We start from the raw sequence: 27,041 nt of genomic DNA on the forward strand, positions 1-27,041 counted from the left end.
GCCCCCAAAGGCGCGATAATTTGCGAATTAGCGGCGCGAAGCATAAAACCAGATAGCGGAGTCATCACTTTTCGTAACTGGCGGCATAATTTTGCACTGAGTACAGATACAGCAGCACCGGTGTCAACAAGCGCAAAAGCATCGGTGCCCTCCACAGAAACGGTGATCAAATTGGCCGGAGAAAGTCGAGGTCTTGAGCTTGGCGACGAGCACGCAGTTCTTGCCTCCGGAACTGCGGGCACTAGTTTTCCGAAGGGGAAGAGGGACGACGGCGCATCGGGGAAACCGAGCGGCGACGCGGAGATGGAGGGCGGCGGCGAATAGAGGGGCCGTGATCGGAGGAACCAGTGGTCTCAGAAGGCGAAGTGCGATGAAAATGCTGGGGAGGGGCGTAGGCGTAACCGCGAGGGTCGGTATCGGCAGCAGGGGACAAAACATGGCGGCGGCAGTGACGCATCACGTGGCCAGGAATGCCGCAGGCATAACAGATGGGTAGGTTGTCCGGCGTCCGCCATGGACGGAAACGTTGCGGTGGTGGCCGGGCAGGACGAAATGGTGTCGACTGCGGTGGATGCTGGTACGAAACTAACGCGTCTCGGCGGGGACGCCTGACTGCTTCGGCGTAGGTAAGTGGCGCAGCGACAGGAGGCTGGGAGGAAACCGGTGGCAGGGCTTCGGACACTTGCTCCCGGATCACGTGCTGAAGTGTCGGAGTCAGGGTAGACGAACCCGAAACAGTAGGAAGAAGCGACAGCTGCCGCGCAACCTCCTCACGGACACACTTCTTGATCTGGAGCAGTAGCGAGCTGTCCTCTGTCGTCATGCTGAGGCTAGTTACTGTGTCTGTCTGTGCAGAGGGCTGCCGAGTGAAAACGCGCTGTCGGCGGAGCTCATCGTAGCTTTGGCAGTGGTCGAAGATTTCGGTGACAGATGTAACGTTCTTGCCCACAAGCATATTGAAAGCGTCATCTTCGATTCCTTTCAGAATGTGTTTAACTTTATCGGCCTCCGCCATGGACGCATTGACGCGCTTGCAGAGATTGACGACATCTTCTATGTAGCTGGTGTATGATTCGCCACTCTGCTGTGCGCGAACGCGAAGACGCTGCTCGGCGCGAAGTTTGCGTACTGCAGGACGGCCGAAGATGTCGGAGAAGCTGGTTTTAAATGCGGTCCAGGTGGTAAAGTCCGATTCGTGGTTCTGGTACCAAAGGTGGGCAACGCCGGTTAGGTAGAAGATTACATTGGTGAGTTTCATAGTGTCGTCCCATCGGTTATGTGCGCTCACCCTGTCGTAAGAGGACAACCAGTCTTCCACGTCGTGATCGTCCGTGCCGCTGAAGACGGCAGGGTCGCGCTGGCGGAGCGCACCATGGCAAGCGACGGGTGCCGGTGAGGAGCTGGCTGGCTGGTTGGCGTTGGCAGGCATAGGGGTAGTGATAGTCCGGTTACGTAGCTCCAGGACGGGATTCCGCAACCTCCACCAAGATGTAACGGCCTTTATTGGCAAGAGATGACTGATTGTGAAGGCCGGTTAGAGCGGGCAAGGACAGGTCCGGTCGCAGAACAGTTGATGCTCCCACCACGCGCCGCGCGTCGGTTCTGCTGCCTCAGCTGCCGATCGTCGTCTTCTCGCCTCGCCCCGCGCATCGGTTCTGTTGCTCCGTCTGCTAAGCGTCTTCCTCTTTACATCCCTAACGCTTTTCTGTACAGATATGCTGAGTGGTGCGCTAAATACCTTTTCATTATTTTTACTGAAAGTCTCAGGACAGGAGAAATTCCAAACGATTGGAAAACAGCAAAGGTGGTACCCATTCACAAATCAGGAGACAAGCTTTGCGTGAAGAATTACAGGCCAATTTCTTTGTTATGTACGTCCAGTAAGGTATTAGAATATTTTATTTTCAAGCACATAAGTTCATTCCTAGAGGGAAGCGGTTTTTTTATTGAAAGCCAGCATGGGTTTCGGCAAGGCTTGTCGACAGTGACGCAGCTTATTCATATTACAAATGAAATTATGATGTCGCTAGACAGTAATGGACAGGTAGATTTAATTTTCATTGACTTCGAAAAAGCGTTTGACCGGGTATCGCATGGCAATCTTTTGTTAAAAATAAGGTGGTGGTTAAATAATCGGCAAGTAGTACAATGGTTAGATTCCTACCTTAGACAGCGGCATCAGTTTGTTCAGATATCTGAATCTAATTCCACAAAAGCGCCAGTACTTTCAGGAGTTCCCCAGGGCTCAGTCCTTGGGCCGCTTCTCTTCCTTATTTATTTGAACGACCTGTCCTTCAACTCACGCATACGCTGTCGGTTCTTCGCCGACCCCTGCTACACGGGCGTTTCGAATGCCTTCCAACCGAACGTCATGCGACTCGAATGCCAAACGTGCGCTGCTACACGACGTTTTTGAACGGCATTCGGTTGGAATGACTTTCCAGTCGAAGGAGCTCCGCGGAGACATTCCAGATTTTGGAATGCCTTCGAAACGCGAACACAGCCCGAACCAACCAATAGCCGTCGCCGCCGCCGTCTCTTCGCCCCGCCCACCGCCGAGCGACTGCTTTCGGCTCTGTGGCTGTTCATTTCGATACCCGCTACTCGCTTTTTTCTGCTGTTTGTTTAGCAAATAGTTCGTGTTCCGTCTAGGTGAGTGCTTGCAGATAATAGTACACCAATGAACATTTACCGCGTGAGCATGAAATTTCCCCAGGAGTGCGCCGATGAGGACGACTGCAGTCATACTGCTGTTTACATTGGTTTACATCGTTTCGTATGAGCAGCTTGTGCTCGTTTGCAAGACACAAAACGAAATATGCGCTTTAGTTCTATTAAATAATCTCTTCTCTTCTGTACCGGTTGTACGCGTGCTTGTTTACGCAGTGCGACAATCTGTGGAAAGCGCCGACACGATCGCTCGCCTGAGAAACACTTGACAGCCGGGTTGTTGACATCGGATGATCGGCGCTTCTCGCTAATTTTCCCGGCTTCCTCCAACATGCCCAGTACTTTATTTTAAGCTACTTTATCCAGAAGTATGTTTGGTGACCGTTCGCGTTAACTGAAATGGCCTAACTTGTTAGTTACAAGCTAGCGACGGCGACGACTGCTGCTGGCCGTAAAGCACTGCTCGGCAGCTCGTGTCACACCGCCGCTTCCCGTTCATCGTATGCGCGTCCTGCGATGTAAGCAGTAGTTGATTTCATGTCCCTGTTGTCAAAACTACACTCGTTGACCATTTGAATTCGCTAAAACTTGTGAATTCATTCTTCACAACCACCGCAATCACCGATCCAACCCTGCGGATTCGCTAGGCCTAGTCGTCGCTGAAGGGAACGGAGTCGTCGTCGACTGAAATTAATTTGGCAAGTGGTTATCGCTATCGAGTGTCCAAGTGTGCACATGTGAAATATAGCCGTTCGTTTCGCTTATTTCCAATACGGATAATGTATAAGCGCGCATGTATTCGCACTGTCCCCTCATCAGCGTGTTTTCGCTCAGCCGCCGAACTCCCGAGGGCATATGAAGGCTGACCGTCCGCCGATCGGATTCGTCGGTGTCGTTTAGCCAAAAAACTTGTCCCACTACAATATTAAAGTGAACTGGATAGTTCACTATAATCACATGATGCTGTTCACCGTGATAGTGCCGTTGTCGGACTAGTGTGACTGTCGTCGTCGTTGTACACTGAAAACGAGCCGAAAATTTCGAATGCGTTTGGAAAGTGCCGTGTAGCACCGCGGGAGTCCGTCGAGTTCGAATGCCATTCCAAGTCTCGAATGCCATTCGACTCAGATGTCATTCGAAAGTACCCGTGTAGCACAGGTATTATATACCATAGTATCACATCAGTCGAAGACCAGGCACTCCTAACCGACTACTTAACAGCAGTTTCCAGCTGGTGTTGTACTTGGCAAATGGGTATAAACAGTTCAAAATGTGGAAAAATGACAGTAACACGAAAGAAACAACCGCTCCAATGCACATACAAAATCAATGGCCTTCCGATCAACTCAGTGACTCAGGTGAAATATCTTGGGGTAACCATGACATCCAACCTGAACTGGAGCGTACACATCCAGTCCATTGTCTCAGCAGCGTCCAAAAAACTTCGGTTTTTAAAGCACCGCCTAAAGCATTGCACGAGCAAAACTAAACTGACAGCATACACATCACTTGTGCGTCCAGTGCTCGAATACGCCGACGCTGTATGGGATCCGCACACAAAAACAGATATAAAAATTCTTGAAGGCGTCCAGAGGAAAGCACTCCGGTTTATTTACCACGCTTATGGTCGGCAGGTCTCGGTATCTGATTTGCTCAACAGATCTGGGCTTCCCACGCTTGAATCCCGTCGAAAGCAGCACCGACTAAAAATGTTGTTCAATATCATACATAATAAAACAAAACTGAATTTTCAGAGTTACATGCAATACAACACAACACGCCCCACCCTTAACAAACACGAACGGACTATCTTGATGCCACGATGCCGAACAAAAGCATATTCTTGTTCCTTCTTTCCACGCACCATTTCCGAATGGAACCAACTGCCAAGCGATATCACCAACCTGGTATCTTCAGAATCTTTCTTGTCTGCTGTTTCGGCTCATGTATCGCAGTAGCGCGTCTAGTACACAGTGTATTTCGATTTCCTTGTTTTTATTCTGTTCACTTAGTCTGTTTGACGTCGGATGATTTGCCTGTACTTTTTTGCTTCCCGTTGGTCTTATTGAATTTTGTTCTCGTACCGTAATCGCCCTTTGTTGCTGTTATTTGGTTGTTACTACTTTGTAGTTTTTTCTTTTTTTTCTTTGTGCACTCCTACCTTGACCGCCAAAGGGCAGTCGGCAGTATTTATGAAATAAATAAATAAATAAATAAATAAATAAACCCACCGAAAACCGTCGTGGAATTTGTAGAGGAGGCATCCACGATGGAAAAAACTCTTGATGCCCGAGCCAGCCAGTATGACCGCCAGCAGCGCGTTTTCTCAGCAAGCTGCCTGGACACCGCTAACAACAATGACCTGCGGGAGGTTATACGTCAAGTTGTGCGTGAAGAGCTCCGACGATTGCTGCCAACGGGAACGCAGCCGCAGCTTACTTCGCTCACTGACGTCATCCGGGGCGAAGTTCAGCAGGCCTTGGGTGAGACGCCATCATCCACGCAGCCTCTGCAGCCCCCAGTCATGACTTACGCCGCAGCAGTGCGCCGTCCTGCACCTCGACGACGGGACCAAAGCCCCTATCGCTCACAGCCAGCTGCGTTGGACCGCCACCCTCTCGCCCCAACCCGCCCGTCCTACGAGCGCCGCACACCGACGAGGAAATGCGACGAGTAGAGAACTCCCGACCAGCGCCGTCCACTATGCTTCCACGGTGGCGAAGCCGGTCACGTCCTCTGGCACTGCCCATACAGGAGACTGGGCATCCGGGGGTTCTCCTAAGACGCTCTACGACCCCGACCCGGCCAGCGACCAGCCAGAATCGAGAAGTTTTTGCGTCGGGAAGGATGCTCATCGCCGAGCCGCCTATCACGTTCCCCGTCGCCATCTTCACCGCGCTTTGTATCTCCTAACCGAGGTTACGCGGTGCGTGGACGCTCCCCCAACCCCCGAAGGTTAAACTGAATAAAGCAGCCTCTGGAGGTGAGGTTGCTTCTAAGCGCAAGGACAAAGATCCTCCACCGACGACAACTCCGACGACAACTCCGACGACAACTCCGACGACACCTCCGACGACACCTACGACAACTTCGACGAAAACTTCGATGACAACACCGACGACGACGACGACGCGGCCAGGCTTGACGCCTTTACCGCTGCCCATAGAAGTAACGTCGGAGTACGCCCACAGCAGCCTCACTACCCGACGAAGCCGAGATCGTACACCGAAGACCACGTGTAGCACGAAAACGCGAACAAGTGACCTTGAAGTTACGGTCGACGGTCACGCGGTTACTGCCTTGGTCGACACGGGAGCTGACTACTCCGTCATGAGCGGGCCATTCCCTGTCCGACTCAGGAAAGTGACAACAACTTGGGATGGCCCGCTGATCCGCACCGCAGGTGGTAACCTTATTACGCCGTCAGGACGCTGCACCGCGAGAGTTGAGTAAATGGGCGAACCTATGCTACAACCTTCCTGGTCCTACAGAAATGCTCGCGAGACGTGATTTTGGGAATGGACTTCCTGAATGAACATCGGGCGATCATCGACCTTCGATCCAAGTTGATCAAGCTTTCCACGGACAAAGCCATATCTGCAGCGACGACAGCGACTCATCGCGTTGCCTTAAACGTCCTCGACGAAGCACTGAGCGTGCCGCCCCGATCAAGTGTCGTCGCCGGCATAGGTACAGGAGACATCGAAACTGCCGAAGGCGTCGTCGAGGGGAACACCCAGTTACTCCTTGATCGAGGACTGGGCGTCGCAAGGGTAGTCGCCCAAGTACGAAATGGCCAAGCCCGGGTGCTGCTAACCAACTTCACCGAAGAATATCGGCATATAAACAAAGCTACGACGATCGCTTTTCTCGACGAGCTGGCAGACATCAGAGACATATTTGCCCTACCCAACCAACCCGTAGAACCATCTGACCAAGGCCATCAACCAACGTTTGATATCAACCCGGCATTACCACGGAGCAGACGAGACCAAATACGCAGTCTTCTTCAAAATTACAGCGATTGCTTCTCATCAGCATCGAATGTGCGACGAACCCGGCTTGCCAAGCACCGCTTTGTCACACACGAACACGCCCGACCCTTGCGACAGAGCCCCTACCGCGTATCGCCGCTAGAACTCCAAGCTGTTCGCAAGCAAGTTGAGGAAATGCTTCGTGACAACGTCATCCAGCCATCGAGGAGCCCTTGGGCAGCTCCAGTCGTCCTAGTGAAAAAGAAAGACGGCACCCTTCGCTTTTGCGTCGATTACCGCCGCCTGAACAGCATTACGAAGAAGGATGTCTACCCCTCCCCCGCATCGACGACGCATTGCATCGACTATGCAACGCTAAGTACTTCTCATCGATGGACCTGAAGAGCGGATACTGGCAAATTGAAGCCGACGAAAGAGATCGCGAGAAGACTGCGTTCATCACGCCAGACGGACTCTTCGAGTTCAACGTGATGCCCTTCGGCCTGTGCTCTGCCCCAGCGACGTTCCAGCGAGTAATGGATACGGTGCTCGCAGGCTTGAAGTGGCAGTTTTGCCTAGTCTACTTAGATGACGTTTTTTTCTTCTCCTCATGCTTTGAAGACCACCTCAGAAGGCTTCGGATGGTGCTGGAAACGATCAAGACTTCAGGCCTGACACTGAAACCAGAGAAGTGCCACTTCGCCTACGAGGAGCTGCTGTTCCTTGGTCACGTCGTAAGCAAGGATGGAGTTCGCCCCGACCCCCAGAAGACGGCTGCGATCGCAGAGTTTCCACAGCCTAATGATAAGAAAGCTATACGAAGATTCCTTAGATTGCGCGCTTATTACTGGCGATTCGTCAAGAACGTTTCGCGCATCGCTCAACCTTTGACCAAAATTACCAAGGCTGACGTGCCTTTTAAATGGGAAAGGCCGCAAGAGGAAGCATTCAAAGAGCTAAAGCACCGCTTACAGTCCCCTCCTGTGCTCGGACACTTTGATGAAAACGCCGAAGCCGAAATTCATACAGATGCAAGCAGTGTGGGCTTAGGAGCGGTCCTCGTTCAGAAAGATGGTAAACAGGAGAAAGTTATCCCGTACGCAAGTCGTTCACTGTCGAAAGCCGAAGCCAACTATTCGACGACCGAGAAAGAATGTCTCGCCATTATTTGGGCCACGTCCAAATTTCGACCCTACCTGTACGGACGACCATTCAAGGTTGTGAGCGACCACCATGCTCTGTGCTGGCTTGCAAATTTGAAGGGTCCCTCTGGCCGCCTTGCTCGTTGGAGCTTGCGTCTTCAAGAATTTGACATAACTGTAGTCTACAAACCTGGCCGCAAGCATTCCGACGCGGACTGCTTGTCCCGAGCCCCGGTCGACGCAGCACCGGAAGAGGAAGACGACGACGCTTTCGTAGGACCGGTAAGCGCGAGCAGTTTCGCGCCGCAGCAGCGCTCGGATCCTGACTTGCAAAGCCTAGTTGCTTATCTGAAAGGAGAGACCGCATCGCCTCCCCGAGGGTTCAAGCGCCAAATCACAGGCAAGAAATTATGCACGCATGCCATGATGAACCGACTGCAGGGCATCTCGGTATTGCTCGCACGTTGCACCGCATCCAGGAGAAGTACTATTGGCCGCGGTTAGCTGCCGATGTTTCCCATTACGTGTAAACGTGCCGTGAGTGTCAGCGACGCAAAACGCCTCCTACTAGACCAGCCGGACTCTTGAACCCCATACCACCTCCAACTAAGCCCTTTCAGCAAATTTCGATGGACCTCCTCGGCCGCTTTCCGACTTCATCATCGGGTAACAAATGGATCATCGTGGCCACCCGATACGCCGATACGCCTATGCGCCATGACCCGATACGCCGAAGCAAAAGCGTTGCCTAATGGTACCGCAACAGAAGTCGCTAAATTTTTTGTCGAACAAATTCTCCTGCGACACGGCGCCACCGAAGTGCTCATCACAGACAGAGGAACGGAGTTTACAGCGGAGCTGACTCAAGCCATTCTCAACTACAGTCAGACAAGCCATCGGAGGACAACTGCCTATCATCCACAAACCAATGGACTCACAGAGCGTCTGAAAAAGACCATCGCAGACATGCTCTCCATGTACATCGACGCCGAACACAAGACGTGGGACTCCATTCTGCCCTACGTGATCTTCGCCTATAATACTGCCGTACAGGAGACAACCAGGTTTACCCCATTCCAGCTGGTAGACGGCAGGAAGCCCACGACAACACTCGACGCAATGCTCCCGCACGTTTCCGACGAAGACAACCTCGACGTCGCCGCCTACCTTCATCGCGCCGAGGAAGCCCGAAGAAACTGCACAAGTAAGCTAAACTGGGCTAGTCGGAGCAATTGCATCTTCGAAAAACGTAGCGCGGAAAACAAGACACAGGTAAGGTGAAATGTCCGGCTGTGCGAACACAGAAATTCTTTAACGCCAACAGCTCTTGAAAATTTACCGAAGCATTGCAGGGATTGTAAATGTCGCCCCCTTTTCGATAAGGATGTAGTACTTGACAGAGCATGTCATCAACGTACAAGAGAGATTATTGAAGCGTTCTATATATCGAAAGGGGGGGGGGGGGGGGGGGAAAGTGTATTAGTGACGCATCTATTGCCTTAACAAAAAGTGAGATTGTGTACCTCCAATCGGTTGTCAAGTAACAGTTCACGTGTTTTATGTTGCTATGCTATGTACCTGCTTCCATCGCCGGCCTTTTATCTCCTCGTCTTGTTCGTTTTTTTTAGTTAGTTTGTTTTTCCTTCTTTCTTCTTCGCTTCCATATCTATGGTATATAATCTGATATCCTTCCTAATAAAAAATTCAGTCGTGAGAAGCGCTCGTGTCCTGTCTTCACCTTACCTGTGTCTTGTTTTTCGCGCTACGTTTTTCGAAGAAGCCCGAAGACTTGCGCGGCTTCGCATTCAAGACCAGCAGCACACCGTCGCCCGACGCTACAATCTGCGCCGACGAGTCACGCATTACAAGCCAGGTGATTGTGTTTGGATATGGACGCCAGTTCGCCGCCGTGGATTGAGTGAAAAGTTGCGACGCTACTTCGGCCCGTACAGGGTTCTCCGTCGCATCGGTGACCTCGACTATGAAGTCATCCCCGACAGCACGACAGCATCTTAGCGACGCCGCGCACGCCCGGAAGTCGTACATGTCGTACGCCTGAAGCCATATTATGAACGCTAAAGGACTCGAAGTTTTCATTCTCCGTGTTTATTTTCATTTTAAAGCATCGAGACGATGCTTCTTGGGAAGGGGGTTAATGCCACGTATCATTGTAGTGTTTGTTCGTTCACGCTCAAGGCTGCAGGAAAGGGTTGTTATCACTTTTGTTCGTGACGCGAGAAGCGACCGGACTAATGTCGATGGTTCACAGCCATGAACAGCTGCATCTACTTGTTTCTAGATTACTCTAGATGATCTCGACCTGTTATCTCGAAGTTTCCTTGCCGGCTTTAAATTGAACGATGCCGCGAGCAGCGGGGATTCGTAGATCGACGATTGACGAGCACGCTTGTTGCTTACGCCGCCACCGAGTGATTCAGTTGTTTTGCGGGCGCAAGTCAGCCCAAATAAAGAGCTTCGTTTGCAAGTATTTCTGGTGTCTTCCTGACCGCTGGACTGCCGTCACTTCAACGTGACAGTATCATCGTCACCACAACGTATTCACACGGGCGTACACCAAGGGTCTGTTTTGGGACCCCTGCTCTTTTCTTTATATGTTTCCTATCTTCCACGTGCACTACATTTCGGAGACATGCTGATGTACGCCGATGACACCGCTATAATTATTACAGGAAACAACATCGAGGAAATGGAGTCCAAAACGAACTTAGATTTAGCAAGCATGTCTTATTGGTTTTCAGCTAACAAGCTGTCTGTTAATGTTGACAAAACAAAATATACTATATTTCACTCCCGTAGTAAACAAGTAGATATTAACTGTATGAACATTTCCATTAACAACTCTGTACTGCAAGATACGCCTTTTTTTATATATCTTGGCGCAATATTTGACAGGCACCTGCACTGGCAAAATCACATATCTGCAGTGGGGGCGAAACTGGCATCCGGGTGCTATCAACTGCTACAGGCACGTGACTTCTTTGACACAAATATTTTACTCATATTATATTTCTCCTTTATCCACAGTCACCTTTCTTGCTGCCTAGATTCTTGGGGATGGATTTATAACAGTTATATCGAGCCAATCCGAAAATTACAGAAAGGATCATTAAGAGTCATAACTCATTCTAAACCAGATCATCCCAGCAAATCATTATTCGAAGACTTACAGATACTACCATTAGATTCACTACGCCTACTGAAAAAAGCTACTACCGTAAAAAGCATGGTAAGATACAACCATCCTTTCCATATATCCCTATTTCACACGTCATCACGTCCCACCAGGAATGTAACGCTTGGAAACGTTAATCTGCCACCACCTCGCAACGTATATGGAGGACGACAGCTCGCTTTTATTGGTGCAAAAATATGGAATACCCTTCCCCACGAAGTAAAATACGCTCAAAATTTCACTCATACAGCAAAAAAATTCTTTCGGCACTTACATACTAAGAACTAATGCTTACTCAACCTGCTACGCGCATTCATTTTTATTATTATTATTATTATTTCTTTTTTGGACATCGATGATGTTTTTCATATTATAGAGTTGTTCCGTGTGATTTTTTTTCTTTTCCCATTTCTGCACTTGTATTCATACACACGTATCTCCCCCGCTGTTGTAAGTTCTAATTGCATTGTACTGGAGTGTCTGTATGATTGTATTTCATTTTTGGACCCATGACTAGCCTACGGCTACGGGTCCAGACAGTGTTGGACACATCTTTGTGTACTTTGAAATGTAAATAAAGAATTTGAATTTGAATTTAAAACGGGAGAGAAGGCAACCACGTAGAGCTAGCCTTGTCTGTGTGGCTGCCCCCTCCACCACCACTCGCTGACAGCGTGCGCGGGAAATTCCGTCAGCCATGCCGTCGATTGTTAGAGAACGTCGGAGATCCTTCTACTCGAAACCAGCGGAGAGGGTGTAGCCATGCGTGTGCTAACACATGCCCTCCTCCTCTTCACTCGAGCGTCGGCGGCGGCGCCAGGACAGAAATTTCTAGGTGCTCCTCGAAGCGACTCCCGGCTTTTGACCAATGAGGACGCGCGGCCGGGGCGAGAAGGAAAAGAAGACTGTGCGGCCAATACTGTGCGTATGTGCGAGCCTACTTTGGCGCGTACATCATTTCTGTTGTACGCTATTTCTGTACGAAATAGCTATTTCTGTACTATTTCTGTACGAAATAGTTGTATTGAACTTGAAACTGTTTTCTGTTGTATTTAGACTCCTTACTGCTTTTTTGGGTACTATTTGTTTTTATGTTTTAGCCATGTATAGACGGATTTAGTCTACGAACATGCAAATCAATTTTATCTCCTATATGCTGCTGTGCTAACACTCTAAGGGGACCAGGACCCCGTGAAGCTGTTTCCACAGCTTTTAGTCCTGGCCTCTCCTTTTCTTGTTAAAAGGAAATAAAGTTGAACTGAACGGAAACAGACGCAGACCAAGCCTATATAAGAATCGCGTTGACCGCTGTCAGTTTAGTCTGAGCCGCCGTTTAAGCTGCAGGGAAGCGCGCCCGCTCGACTCCCGGGAGAACACCAGTCGCACAGCCGCGGTTCAACAAGGCAGCGCGCACCAGCGTGCGGGACGGCATCGTCGTGGACCTCTGGTCGTCGGACTGTCGCAGTGCCCGGTGAACAAATTGTGTTTTTTTTTGCAATATTCCTTTTCTATTGTACTCTCTCTCGTTTAACTTTGTACGAATTGCATTGTTTTGTTAATCACTTTGTATGTGCTTGCACTAGTGATTGTGAAATCCTCGGTACCGACTCTTTGCAGTATAACTTTGTTTTGTTTGTAAACAAAGCTTCGAAGCTTCGAATCATTCTCTGGATTGTGACCGATGAAATCTGGACACTAGACGACCAAAAATCTCTGGTAGCTGGTCTCCACTGAGCTTGCCACGCTGAGTCGGGGGCACCTCATTTGAGTCCGAGACTGTTACCCCCACACGCTCTAAGGGTGCCTGGGAACTCACGCTAAAAGTACGCGATGTTAACAAATGGTTCGCAGCATAAAATCCCCACAGTTGCCGATACTACTTTTCTTTTCTGAAATTTCGCCTCAATGTGGCAGGGTCTAATGTGGCATTAGACCCTGTGAAATGGAAATAAAATAGTCGACTCCATATTCAAAGAAAGTTCTCTGAGTAAAGCGTATTAACTTTCTTACAGTAATTTATTGCATTCAGCTCGTTATCTTGGTTTCCAAGGGTCTCTACTTTGATTCGCGTGGTCTATGTTTCCTGCAGTATACGCGCACTGCAAGTATATATATGCCAACCTGCGGTCAGAAGCTCGCATATCCAGGTGTCATCGAACATCACGAATCTCCAACCAAACAGCGTGTACAGGTTACAAGTGCAATAGTGACAAGAGCAATGTCTCATGGTTAGCGCATGTGGACCTTCCAGGTTACGCATGTCCAGCTGTCTCATTGAAAAAGTTTCGAAACTGTTAAATTGTAGGACACTGTTATGGAAGTACTGAAGGTAGTGATCCATTGTTTTGACGTGTAGCGACATCTTTCTTTTGAAGTGCTTCCACCGTTCGCGTCGAACAGTTAAGGCTGCCATCGAAAATCGATGAGGAATGCTTTTGGCAATGGCAAAAATGTGAATGAAAAAATTACAAGATTGCGTCGGGTCATCACTTTTAGTGGGCACTCAAAATTATTCAAGAACCATAAAATAGATCCTTATTCATGATGAAGTTAGCGCCAAAAACGAGGACTAAAGTAGGAGAGAATAAGATTCAACTCGCCCAACTTTCCACCTTACTACATAAAATAGAGTATCTTTTGTCATATGCAGCCGTTTTCCGAGCTATGAAAATCAGTTAATGTTTCAGGGCGACAAAATCTGTCTTGTTGAGCATACCCAAATTTATAAACCTGTACGTGTAGTGAAAAAAAAAACTATTAGATTGTTACCCGCTACTATTGAAGATAGTCAGCGCTATTTGGCCACTACTGCTCTGAACGGGCGCTCCGCCTCGGCGCCATGCGTGTAGCCTGCACAAAGCGACTGATGCACAGCGTAGCCGCTGGCGACTTTTTATAACTGCTGCGGCTGCAATTGCGCTGGTCCGAAAAGATGTTGCTGCGCTACGCAGCAAAATCTTCCTATTTCACTAACTTCGCAATCAAACAACATGGCTAAATTTGCCCAAGGTGTGACGCGCTTGCTATTTGCGCGTGGCCACGGCGTAGTAGTGATCCCTTTAGCAGTGATCCCCTGTCAACGTAGCAGTACTTAAGGTTCTGACCATCGCGCAGATTTCGAGTGGTCAATACTACAGCTACTCCTATGTGTATGCCGCTTCGTGATCGGGTTCACAATTAGCACCCTGAAATGTTCTGTTCCCTTCCTTCGCGCACATAAAGTAGTCACACAGGAGCTAAGCGCTCCTCCCCCTCCCCCCACTCTCCCACACTATTTGTTTATTTATTTGCTTACTTTATATGCCACAACTAGCATTCCTATCTGGGATGTGGTGCATCACTGCGCATTCAATCATGTAGGATGTGTAGGCGAAATAGGAAGTCCTATGAGCACGAGGACGCTAGATCACAAATATTTAACTGTTAAAGGTAAAAATGTCGACGGTTGTATTTTTCGACAATCTATACGTAGTAAACAAGTACTGAATGCACAATGATGGAGAGCGGCATCTATGGTTTTCAGCATAACATACCGGAAGGCTTCTCGCATTTTGCGTGGGCACTGTCGGTTTAAGTGCTGATGTTGGTTCAGGGCAATTTATTGATCCTTGCAAGTATTTCTGTACGATTCAACAATCATGGAGTTCAGGCCTTGTTGACATGCAGTGGAAGAAGAATCAGCTCAGACAGCAATCGACCATAATAGAAGTAGTATGGTCTACCCAATTATCGGTCATATAGGATAAAGACCGACCTCCTTTTCACGCGTTCGGTCATTGCGCACTGTACAGATGTCAGAGCTCCATAGATCGCTTGAGAAATCCAATTTTGTCAGAATAAGTGACTTGTAGAGAATAAGAAAACAGTCTTCGGATTTAAATTGCTTAGTTAAGGGTCCTACGGTCCCCTGAAGTACGAACACTCGAGCGTGTTAAATAATTAACGTTGGCCTTAACGTTGACTTCACTCTCAATATATACTCCTAGGTCGCGAACAATTTTACCACACTGTATTGTATCAGTATGAACGGTGTAATCAAAGAGAATTGATTCTTTTGACGTGTTAAAGCGACTGACATATTCTGTTAGAAATCAATGTTACAGCATTTCGCGTGCATCGCTGTTTTACGCTGGTGATATTTTTTGTGCAGATCTTCGCAGTCAAGCATTGAATCGACCCTCCCAAGAGCTTTAAATCATCAGAGAATTGTTATATCATAGAATGTTTGTTTTAGTCTTAAACATCGTTCACAAACACATCGAATAATAACGGGAAAAAATGTGACCACTGCAGTACACTACAGCTCAAAGGGTAACGTAATGATATGTGCGATAGTTCGTAGAATCGCTGTTTTTCTAGCAGCACCGAATGGCTAAGTAAATTGCTTTCTTAAAATCAAACTAGATAGCATGTACCTATTTCTTTATTGAAACTACTTGGGCAATGTAATCTAGAAAAGAAACGAGATTAGTATCTAAAGGGCGGCCAGGTAAAAAGCCGTGTTGCTCATTGTTCAGCTTATTCTTGAAAAAGAAGTGTAAACAGGTATGAGAAACACGTACGACAGAGATGATAGCAGAGGAATTGGACTATAGTTTAACACCCGTCGGTGAAGCTTCCTTTTTTATGTATTGGCACAACTAGTGATAGTTTCCAGCAGAATGCAAATTCTCGACGGTGCAGGGATAAGTTAAAAACGAGGGCTAAAACAGGAGGAAGAAAACCGACGCAGGCTACTATAACAAACATCGCGATTTTTTCAACACATCAAGATTTTTTGCTTCGCAGGGCGCGTATAGCTGCTTCAACGTCGCTAGAATAAACGTTCTCAATTACGAAGGAAAGAATCGTTTTGTTCAGGACGGAGTAACTTTTGGGGCGACTGGAGCTTCGGCATAAACGCTAGCTAAATAATCGGCAAATTTATTACAGACGGCCTCACGGTTGCAAACATTTTCGGAAACGCATGACTATTTTAAAGGCCTTTTTGCCCTATTCAGTATCGAGGTCAAGGCGTTTTTCCTCCGATCGATGAGCACTGTATCTTGTATACCACTCATGAAGTGATGTCAGACTATACCATCGATGACAAAGCAGATTTTTGCGCATTATTTTCCCCAATTAGGCAGAGAAGCAGTGCGGATACCTTGAGCCTTTTAACACATGTTTAGGAATGTATGAGCGCATTGTAGTTGGAATTGATAGCGTGGAATTGATAGCGTTTGTCAGAAACAGATCTATCAGGCTTCTTTTTGAGGAGGGGGGGGGAGGCAATTTTTTTAGTTGCAGCGGCGCAAAGCTTGAGAATTCGAGCAGGTCGTTAGCTTTTTCCCGAACCTCACAGCTTCTTGGAACGCAGACAGACCTTAGTCAACCAGGTTAACCCTGGGAAGTTAAAGTCACCAATGATATGTACAGTATATTCGGTAAAATCACCACGATCATAACTAAGGTTTAGACAGTTACTGAAAGTAAGAATAGGCGAATAAAAAAGAAATTTAAATAACTGAAAATACAAGAATGCAAATGAAAGAAAGAAATGCATGTATGAAACAAACCATGTATGCATGTATGCATACATGCATGTATGTAAGCAAACAAGGGAAGGGGGAGGGGCTCGTTATAAATATGAAAGAAGCCAACAGCCACCGAAACCAAGGGGCACAGGGGATTTTTTTTAAATTTATTTATTTTGTGGTGTTAATCAATTTAGAATATTACTGAATATGTTATCGCTTAAAGCTAATTGATTAGAAAAACAGAAGAAAAAACAACCACATGCCGCCGGTGGGATCCGAACCCACGACCTCCGAATTACGCCCCGAAAACGAGCCCCTCCCCCTTCCCTTGTTTGCTTAATTGCTTAGTGAGGGCCTCGGTTCTGGCAGCCTTGACGTCATAGGAAGCATAAGAGGGTTCTCACGCAGCTTCCACCCTCTCCGTTCGATGACGTTCTACGTCACACCTGCGGTAACTCAGGACGTTCTACGTCCGCCGCTTATGTACGTGGGTGGCGCTGATGAACACTCTCAAGTTTAGGTTACTTGTAAACATAAATACCCCCGAAAACAGAAGATTTGACAGCCGTCGCCGTAGCTCAGAGGTAGAGCACCGGACGCGTAATTCGGAGGTCGTGGTTTCGGATCCCACCGGCGGCATGTGGTTGTTTTTTCTTCTGTTTTTCTAATCAATTAGCTTTAAGCGATAACATATTCAGTAATATTCTAAATTGATCAACACCACAAAATAAATAAATTAAAAAAAATCCCCTGTGCCCCTTGGTTTCGGTGGCTGTTGGCTTCTTTCATATTTATAACGAGCCCCTCCCCCTTCCCTTGTTTGCTTAATTGCTTAGTGAGGGCCTCGGTTCTGGCACCCTTGACGTCATAGGAAGCATAAGAGGGTTCTCACGCAGCTTCCACCCTCTCCGTTCGATGACGTTCTACGTCACACCTGCGGTAACTCAGGACGTTCTACGTCCGCCGCTTATGAACGTGGGTGGCGCTGATGAACACTCTCAAGTTTAGGTTACTTGTAAACATAAATACCCCCGAAAACAGAAGATTTGACAGCCGTCGCCGTAGCTCAGAGGTAGAGCACCGGACGCGTAATTCGGAGGTCGTGGTTTCGGATCCCACCGGCGGCATGTGGTTGTTTTTTCTTCTGTTTTTCTAATCAACTAGCTTTAAGCGATAACATATTCAGTAATATTCTAAATTGATCAACACCACAAAATAAATAAATAAAAAAAAATCCCCTGTGCCCCTTGGTTTCGGTGGCTGTTGGCTTCTTTCATATGCATGTATGTATGCATGTATGCTTGGGTCTCACGGCCTGCAGTATGCCATAAAAAAACCGTGCCTACTGTATTTCTTTAACATCTGTGGCCGTTTCAGTGGGAGGAAATAAACACTGCAGACACTAAACAGTCGTGGTAACTAAATATAATATTATTGATGACAATAATAACTGGTTTTTTGAGGAAAAGAAATGCCGCAGGATGTCTCACATCTCTGCGGACACCTGAGCCGCGCCGTAAATGAAGGGATAAAAAATGCGCTGAAAGAACAAGGGAAGAAACTAGTACCGTAATGGAGGGCTTGGAAATAATTTCGACCACCTGGTGATCTTTAACTGCTCTGATATCGCACAGCACACGGGCGCCTTTTGCGTTTCACCTCCATCGAAACGCGGCCGCCGCGGTCGGGATCGCAACCGGGAACTCCGGCTGAGTAGCCGAAAGCGCTAATCACTCGGGCACCGCGGAGTGTCAAATTTGAAAGCCGAACATGAGACAGGCTGATTATGCATGAAGGCCTTTCTCTGTTATGCTGGGAACCAATCTCTCTCATGTAATTGGACTTGATGTATTGCGCTCAAAGTAACCTTAGCTTTAAAGCTCGCTCCACAATTTTACTTCAAAAGTGAAGGTAAACAAGACTATCTTTGTATAGACGCTGGCTTTTAACAGTGCTAAATACCATGTAAACGCTAGCATATTTTTCCTACGCAGGCAAGGAACAAGTTACCTCATAGTGCAGGGCTGGCAACGATGCGTGTAGGGTGTCCAGTGGGGGTCCCACCATGTCACGGGCAGGTTCAATATCTTCTCCACAAATTCTGCGAACATGAATGTTCCGTTTGGTCCGCTGCCTACGAATCCTCGATTGTACATCAGCTTGGCTCCCCACACGTAGGGATTGGTGGTCCTGACTTTATTCAGGTACGCCGAGACCAGTCTTTCAAACGGATGTCGCACTATGATCACCCTGGTGTAGTTGGACCGAAGCTTGTCTCTCCAGTAGGCCCCGGGGAGGACGGCGCGATATTTGCTTCGGAATGCTATGAAAATGCTGTCCGCGGTTTGATTCGAACCCAAGGCCTTGTCCGCTTTCAAGACGAGTGCCTTTAGACTGGATGTGGCGGCCTTCGGAACCGAACAAAACGCGAAGTAATGTGACTTCACCACATAGAGGGAACACGTTCTCCACGTGCAATTCGGTTCCTTTGAGACCCCTTGGCGACCTCGAGTGTGACGTAAACGGAGCGATTTGCCGTATTTTTGGCAGGCTGAGTCCATTCTGGCAAGCCTTGACGCCAGATCATCCGCAGTCTTTTCCGAGAGGGCCTCCACGCTGCGAATGGAGCGGTCGCTCGAAGCGCTGCAATTGCACTCTGAATGCTGCAGCATGAAAACGAAAATATTTTTGCGTGTGAATGAAAATACCTTGAATCCTTCAATTGCCGCAGCCGTGTTATTTCCAGGCACACCTGCATATGACTTTCCAACCCTTCTCTGCTCATGACATGGAAAGAGTTTTACATATGAAAGAAACAATTCCAGAATTATTTCGAATCCTTGAAGTCCCCTTATGAAGAAATGCATTTCCGCGACGGCTTACCAGAAATTGAATCTTTAGGCAAGGCACTGTGCGTAGACTCAATGTTAAGTGAAATTGTATTAGCATTTATCGCCTGTCCAGAGCTGAGACGTTAACGTTTCACATGCGAGAAAATTTTACTGTGTGTTCCACTTTAGCAGGAGCAAGCGGCGGCGATAAACACTAGCAAATAACTGTGGTATTTGGTACCATTGGTTACTTATTTTGTCGTTTTATTTTTTTCCCTACGCTCCTTTTGAAACATCGCCACGAGCGAAAATGACCAACGCGTTAAGACCACCTGTACTGGGCCTGTCCCAGCGAGTCTTGTCACCCCTCGCCTCTTAGGCCACCTTTTTAACAGTGCGGGCACATGGCGGTAGAGCTTTCAGCACATGCACAAGAGAATACAGCACTATTCCTCCAAAATACGACGTAACACTAACCGTGACGGCCTCAATAACGGCTATTATTGAGTAACGGCTAGCAGATTGACACAGCATTTCCCAGAATGAGATAAATTAGATAGTATTGTTTGTTCACAGTTGTCGAACACCAGTCATGATGATTTCTTACCCTTCGTGTCAACAGATTATGTAAGTGTAAGCAGCCACAGCAGGGCCCCTACTGAAATCGAGACGCTTTACTAAGAACGAAAAAACCTTGGACTGTAGGGTGACAGTATATTTCTGTTTTAAAATGTACTGTGTGCTTGATTCCACTCTCTAGCTACGAATGAGTCGAGAGCAGTTCACGAATCGCAATTGCCTTAATCTCTCTCTTAAACAGGGAGCCACGATGGTCTCAGGTGGGTTACGACACCCGTTTCAGGGAAGAAAAAGCAATCAGTAATCAGTGTGAAAGTAAATGCCTGGCTTTTCCGGCGGAAATCTTGCAATTCGTATTTACGAGTCGCGCTTACAGTTCTCACGTTTCTGGTAAATATTTCATTAAAGGTTTCCATTGCGCCCTCCGCTAACTCGCTCTTTTCGCGCACATGTCGCTTCTTCGCTGGGGCAGTTCATAAATATTTTGCATCGAAACAATTTCGTAAATGCGACGGCGATTTTTTCTAAATGCCATTCGACCCATTAACTCATGGCTCAGCAGTTTTTACCGGAAGTAGCACCTTCACTGTGCGAATCACTTGCTTGTTAATCTCACCGAACAACTTCTGTAAACGGCAAGTGAGTTATTCTGATTCATAACACAGCGGGAGCAGAGATTGCCGCTGTAAACGAATATTATTTCAGGGCGGGCCGCCACTGAAAGTGAAGGGCCAACCAGCTGTGTATCTGAGTCACTGGCAGGAGGTATTGTTTGATGCCGCCTAGTTTTGAAGCGTGCTGCATTCAAAAGAAATCTGACGTGACTGCCAATACGGCTGCTATAGTAGTATGGAAGGAGTGGGTACATATTTTTATCCTTTTCATCACAGTTTTCTTCGCGTTTAATAGTTTGCATGATTTTTATCTTCAAATGTATAGCCGCATCATGTATTTATCTGATATTTTTTTGCGTTTTCCTCCATTGATCCTGTGTCTCTTTGAGCATTTCTGGTGCCGCAGTAAGAGGTTTAGTAGCACTCAATGGTTGATTATGCGCCCTTTCGTCGATTCTCTCTCCGGGCAGGGATATGGCATGACGCAAGTGGCTCGTCTGAGCTACTTGTGGCGCCACACTCTTCACAGTGGAAGCGCAACGCCGGCAGTAAGAAAACAGAGCTCGAGCTTAGCCTGGTAGAATTCTAATATTCAAAGGATACCGAAGCACAATATACATTAAATAATTTCTCGCAAGTTAGTTTGAAAGGAGCCACAAGGGGCTGGAAGGAAAAAGTGCAAACAACTGCCTTGTGCACGTGACATATAGCCACTCCCGCCCTTTTGAATAGCCAGCAGAGAGCTGCGAGAGTAATATGCACTAAATTCTCCGCTGAGCCTGAACCGCCAGCAAACATTTTAGAAAGGGAGGTGGCAAGATGAGCGCCATGTCGAAGGTGTACTGTGCTGCGAAGTCGTGCCACAACCCTGGCTACAAAGGAATACAAGTGTTGTTTAAATGTCCTTGACTATCCATGCGTATTCATCTCAGTTTACCTAATATTGTTACGGACACTGTTTGAAAGGGTTGGCGATCATGAGACAAATGATAGTTCTGACTTGAAGCCCATACGGCAAAGCGCCATTATCCCGCCAGTAACGTAGGAGGAAGTAAAGAAAGCCTTAGGAGCAATGCAAAGGGGGAAAGCAGCTGGTGAGCATCAGAGAACAGCAGATTTATTGACGAATGAAGGAAAGATTGTGCTCGAAAAACTAGCCACTCTGTAAACGCAAGGCTTTGTGACCTCGATTGTACGTAAAGCTCGGAAAATCGCTAACATTATCTTAATTCGTCAGGAAGGAGATGTCAAGGTCTTGAAGAATTACAGACCGATCAGCTTATTGTCTGTTACCTACAAGGTATTTACGAAGGTAATCGCTAATAGGGTCAGGACAACCTTAGACTTCAATCAACCAAATGAAAACGCAGGCTTTCGCAAAGGATACTGGACAATAGACCCTATTCACGCTATCAATCAGGTGATAGAGAAATGCGCAGAATATAACCAGCCTCTGCATACAGCGTTCATTGATTACGAGAAAGCATTCGACTCAGTAAAAACATCAGCAGTCATGCAGGCATTGCGGAATCAGGGTGCACAAATGTTACGTGAAAATATTTGAAGATATTTACAGCGATTGCACAGGTACCATAGTTCTCCATAAAATTAGCAATAAAATTCCAATAAGGAAAGGTGCCAGGCAGGGAGACACGGTGTCGCCTATGCTATTCACCGCCCGTGTACAGGAGGTATTCCGGCGCCTTAAATGGGAACAGTTGGGAATAAGAGTTAATGGAGACTACATAAGTAATGTGCGATTTGCTGATGACATTGACTTAATAAGTCACTCAGGACATTAACTGCAAAGCATGATAAATGAGTTAGGCACAGCAGAACGGTGGAGACAAAAATTAACATGCAGAAAACCAAAGTAATTTTCAACAGCCTAGCAAGAGAACAGCAGTTCGGAATTGGTGGCGAGATGCTGGAAGCAGTAAGATAATATGTCTAGATAGGGCAGGTGTTGGCAGCTGATCAGGATCTTGAGTGGGAAATAACTAGAAGACTAAGAATGGGGTGGAGCGCATATGGCAGGCTCTCTCAGATCATGAACGGGAGTTTACCAATATCCCTCAAGCGAAAAGTATATAACAGCTGTATCGTACCGGTACTCGATTATGGGGCAGAAGCGTGGAGGCTAACAAAGAAGGTTCAGCTTAAGTTCAGGACAATTCAGCGTGCTATGAAAAGAAAAATGATAGGTGTAAAGTTAAGAGATCGGAAGAGGGCGGAGTGGATGAGGGAACTGATGCGTTTTATTGAAATCCTAGTCGAAATCAGGAAGAAATTGGCTCGGGCAGGGCATGTGATGTGAAAGCAAGATAATTGCTGGTCCTTAAGGGTAACGGAGTGTATTCCAAGAGGCAAGCGTAGCTGGGGGTGGCAGAAAGTTAGGTGCGCGGATTAGATAGAGAGTTTGCGGGGACACAGTGGCCGCAACTGGCAAAGGACGGGCCTAATTAGAGAGACATGGGAGAGGCCTTTGCCCTGCAGTGGGCATAGTCAGGCTGACGATGATGACGATTCGGACGGGGCCTCTCGGTACGGATTCTGTCGAAGAGGGTGTGCATATCCAGTGTCAATGCGGTGACTGGTGCGAGACACGGGAATGAGGCGTGCACTGTCGGGCTGCGAGAGGTCAAACAATTTGATTCTGACAGCGACGCATGGCGGAGCGTCCGGAAGAGATGAAGGAATACGCACGCGATGAGGCTACTGAAAAAAATTTACCGGTGTGCTACGTGAAGATATTAGGCGACAAATGGTGTAGCTACAGAACCAGCACACAAGCGCAACCGCGCTGGCGTACTGGATTAGATAGCTGCTCGTTGCGGGGCGAGCGGAAAGCAAGCTTCGAGGCCGGAGTCTTTCGTTATACTATGAAGTGCTTGGAGATCATGCGCGCTACTGATAACGTCTTCACCGTTGTAAATTTCTACATGTATTGATAAAAGTATAAGTTGTCTAATACTGCTTAAGCGTAGGCAATGTAAATGTTTTAGGGATAAGAGCGTTTTCTTAGGAAAAAGGGAAGAAAAAAACGTTAGATATCACTGCGGCACCCGCATTAGATAAATACGTAAGCATTGGCGTTACTTTATCGGTACCTTAACGATACCAGGATTCACTGTCTTACTTAATCAAGCTCAATCAATTCCTCATCTGAGCTTTCAAACTCCGCGCCACGCTTCGTCTTCAAACTTGGCGCCACGCGTTGGCTCAGCCTGCACTTTCGGTCACGTGGTGCCACACTTCGGGCGCTTGAAAATTTGGCGCCAGTTTCGGTCTGGCCCCTTTTTGGACATTTTTAGCTCCAATTAAGTAATTAACCCACCTCAACCCCCCGATTTCCCGTACTAGATTTTTTAGTGCTCTATCCAAGTGTACCATTTTTTTTTCGCATAAACACATTCGTCCGGACGTAATCGTGCGGATAACCTCGTGATGACACGAAGACGCAAACATAGCCATACAATATTTAACCATTCATAAACTGGAGCCGCCTCAGTCGGAAAAAACTGTTTCGGCCCAATTGTGCCTATAGCTATCTCTCCGCTCTGTCTTCACCTCCTGCCACTCAGCAAGCTTCATCACAAATGCCTTTTCCATGGACCATAATTTAGCGGTCCCCACCTCCCACACCCATCAGGACAAAAAATTTCCTCAGTCGAATTTTATTAACAACTCTGCCATATCCAGCGGAGCTTCTGTTCCCTTTTCGACCATCCAGTACCTAATATCTAAATTGCAAGCATCCTCCAAAGGCACTTCTAAGTGGCACCTAGAATATCAATAACCCCGAACTCAACTTCGCTCTTTAGACACAACACTGTGTAGTTTTCAATGTAGAGGCGATAATGTTACTTTCCATTCGTACTTTTCCATAGACTTTATTTAAATTAGTTTTGTTGAAGTTTTCTCGACAACATTGTGTACGCTTCTACTGAATTTCTATTTTTAAGTTGTGCTATGGAGGCTAAATTCAAGGCTATGCCTGCACTGGGCGATAGCCTTAGATTCTGTGTAATCGCTGTTTGCATCTAGGCATGCAGCAGCTTAAATCATTTGTGTTGAGCATCTTGCGGAGAAAAAATCTCCCTTGAATTTTACTAGAATTCCGACTACATAAAACGGCTTGAGTTGGGAAATGTTCCCCTGCTCGGTTCTGCTGCAGGCCTGCCAAGGAGGCCCTGAGAACAGGGCTCGGAGCAACATAGCAAAGGGAAAGGAGTTCAAAGGGATAAAGCTGTCCGCTAGCGCACTCTCGTTTATTTCAGCGGTTATCTTTTATAAAAGAGAGTGTGCTAGACGACAGCTTAATACCTTTTTGCTGACATATAGGTCTACCAATGTTTAGAATCAAGGCTCGTTGTCAATTCTGAAGTGAAGAAAAATATATTAATGTGTTTTTGTGGTTTGTGTAGATCCGGGTTCGAAAACAATCTCCAGGAATAAGAACATCACATTGGCGTTGCCTTACTCTGCAATCACCAGCTTTGAGATAACTCAGATATGTAATGTACAATTCAAAAATTCTTAATACTTCTCTAGGGTTCAACAGCGCTGGCCATTATTGTCGTCAATCTCTCGTATCTGCCTTTAGAATAAACCGCAGCGCTAATTGTGCAACCCTCCTCATAGAGCTAAATGGCAAATTCCAAGGCCCAAATCAAATAACTGTCTGAGCACATCTTTTCATTGTTCAGAGCAAGGCTACTTAGTTACCTGGTCGTCAGGATAATTAGATTCCAAAAAAACATCATAATGGCAGCAACGCACCAAAACAACCGTGAGCCCTTGTGGTCTTATCAAGCCTATAATATTTAGCTATAATATTTATAGTTCAGAAAAAAGTACAGCGTTTAAAGAAAAAAGGCGAAATCTCATAACCGAATAAAAGAAGACCCTGAAAAGACTGCGGGACATTGCGCCTTAATAATATTGTGTGAGAGGGGCTACGGTGCTTCCATTCTGCTGTAGAATGACACCAGCAGGCAATACTGCAAGCGGTGTCTTTTCACAGCTCATACATTACGTAACCTTGTTGATTCATACTGCCTAGGGCCGTAAAACACACAGGTCTGTGCGTTGTGGGAAATAAATCATAAATGCACTCAAATGAAATACTGTCCACTATAGCTCTTGTGTACACATTTACGCACCCGTGGGTAGAAGCGAGAGCGGCTAAGAATGCCGATGTGGGCGAAGGCAGCAGCAGCCACAACCAATCCGAGAACGAGGGCCTTTGGGGACGCTCTTCCCGTTGCCGGAACACAGGTTCGCCGGTGAAGCCTGGAGCCCCAGCAAGCCCGGCGCAAGACGGTGAAGACCGCAGTCGCCGTGTTTCTTGCCTCTTTCTGTGTGTCCGATGAAATACGCATGCTTCGTGCTTCTTTTCTGAGTCGTCGTTCTTTTCCACGCTTCGCTCGCGCAAGCAGGCACCTGGATACGGCACGCAGCGTGTCGGATGAAAAGAGTTGTATTTTATTCATTTGGAGGAACTTTTTCTCGAATGTAGAAGAGCGTACGGCAAGAAAATTATCCACGTACAGAAATCCGAACTGAATAAATTTATTGTGAGATATCCAGGCGCTAACAAAAAATGACACAGAGGGGACACAGCGCTTACTCGCAACTACAAGAATATTTATTCAGATGCTTCTATATATACAACAAAAACCAAAACACTAAAACAAATCCAGAGTAATCACAGGCCACATGCCGACCGATGTGCAGGAAAAGATTACCTCGCCGTTTTCAATCGCTCTTTCAAAAAACCTATCTCTCTGCTAGACAAGCCAACCGACGGGTCACTAACACATGCATGCCCCATTTCCGCGATATGATAGGCTTCAACTATCTCTCGCGTTACACGATCTCGGTGACGAAAAAGAGCACCCGTTTTGGAGAAAAATGGGAGAACATTTCTTCTTTTTCTTGCTGCAGCTACGACAATACAGAACCATATTGTTTGAAGTGTCACCTTTTTCAATGTCTCCGGCATGCTCCATCAACCGCGCATTAAAACATCGACTACTCTGGCCTACGTACACTTTTCCACACGACAGGGGGGCCTTGTACACTGTGCCCACTTTGCACGCTACGTACGGTGTTCTGTGTCTGACAACACAACAGCCATTTCTTTTCTTCGCGTCCTGCTCTGCCTTAGCTTCAATCGCACGGCATAACGTTGACAGTTTTTTGGGAGCTGGATACATGACACGACTTCCATTCCTGCCAGCAACTTTCTTAATCCCATGTGAAAGTCGATGCACATACGGTACAATCACAGGTTCGCTGTCTTCTTTCTTGTCGTTCTTCTCCTGGCCCTTTACCCAGCGAATAACCTTCTCGCTGGCTCTGCCGATCACGTCACGTGGATATCCACTGTTACGCAGTCTTTCCACCTGATATTCGACACTCTCCTTGATGCGATGGTGGCACGACTTTGATGCAGCTGACTTCAAACATGGGACCGCGATTCCATCCTTGATGATCTTCGAATGTGCTGACGCA

General features: G+C 47.2%; 1 protein-coding gene across 1 annotated transcript in view; it reads right to left on the reverse strand.

Moving 5' to 3' along the window:
* Nucleotides 1-25,906, reverse strand: part of LOC149345318 (carbohydrate sulfotransferase 9-like) — a 59,435-nt gene extending 33,529 nt beyond the window's left edge. The window contains exons 1-2 of the mRNA XM_089547403.1: nt 25,688-25,906; nt 18,509-19,161 (exon numbers count right to left, since the gene is read on the reverse strand). Of these exons, the coding sequence (XP_089403529.1) occupies nt 18,509-19,161; nt 25,688-25,906 (872 nt within the window). The remainder of the gene's footprint in view (nt 1-18,508; nt 19,162-25,687) is intronic.
* Nucleotides 25,907-27,041: the final 1,135 nt, after the last annotated feature.

This window comes from Amblyomma mixtum, chromosome 5 (assembly GCF_055824585.1).
Source record: "Amblyomma mixtum isolate Tamu chromosome 5, ASM5582458v1, whole genome shotgun sequence".
Classification (NCBI taxonomy): Eukaryota; Metazoa; Arthropoda; class Arachnida; order Ixodida; family Ixodidae; genus Amblyomma; species Amblyomma mixtum.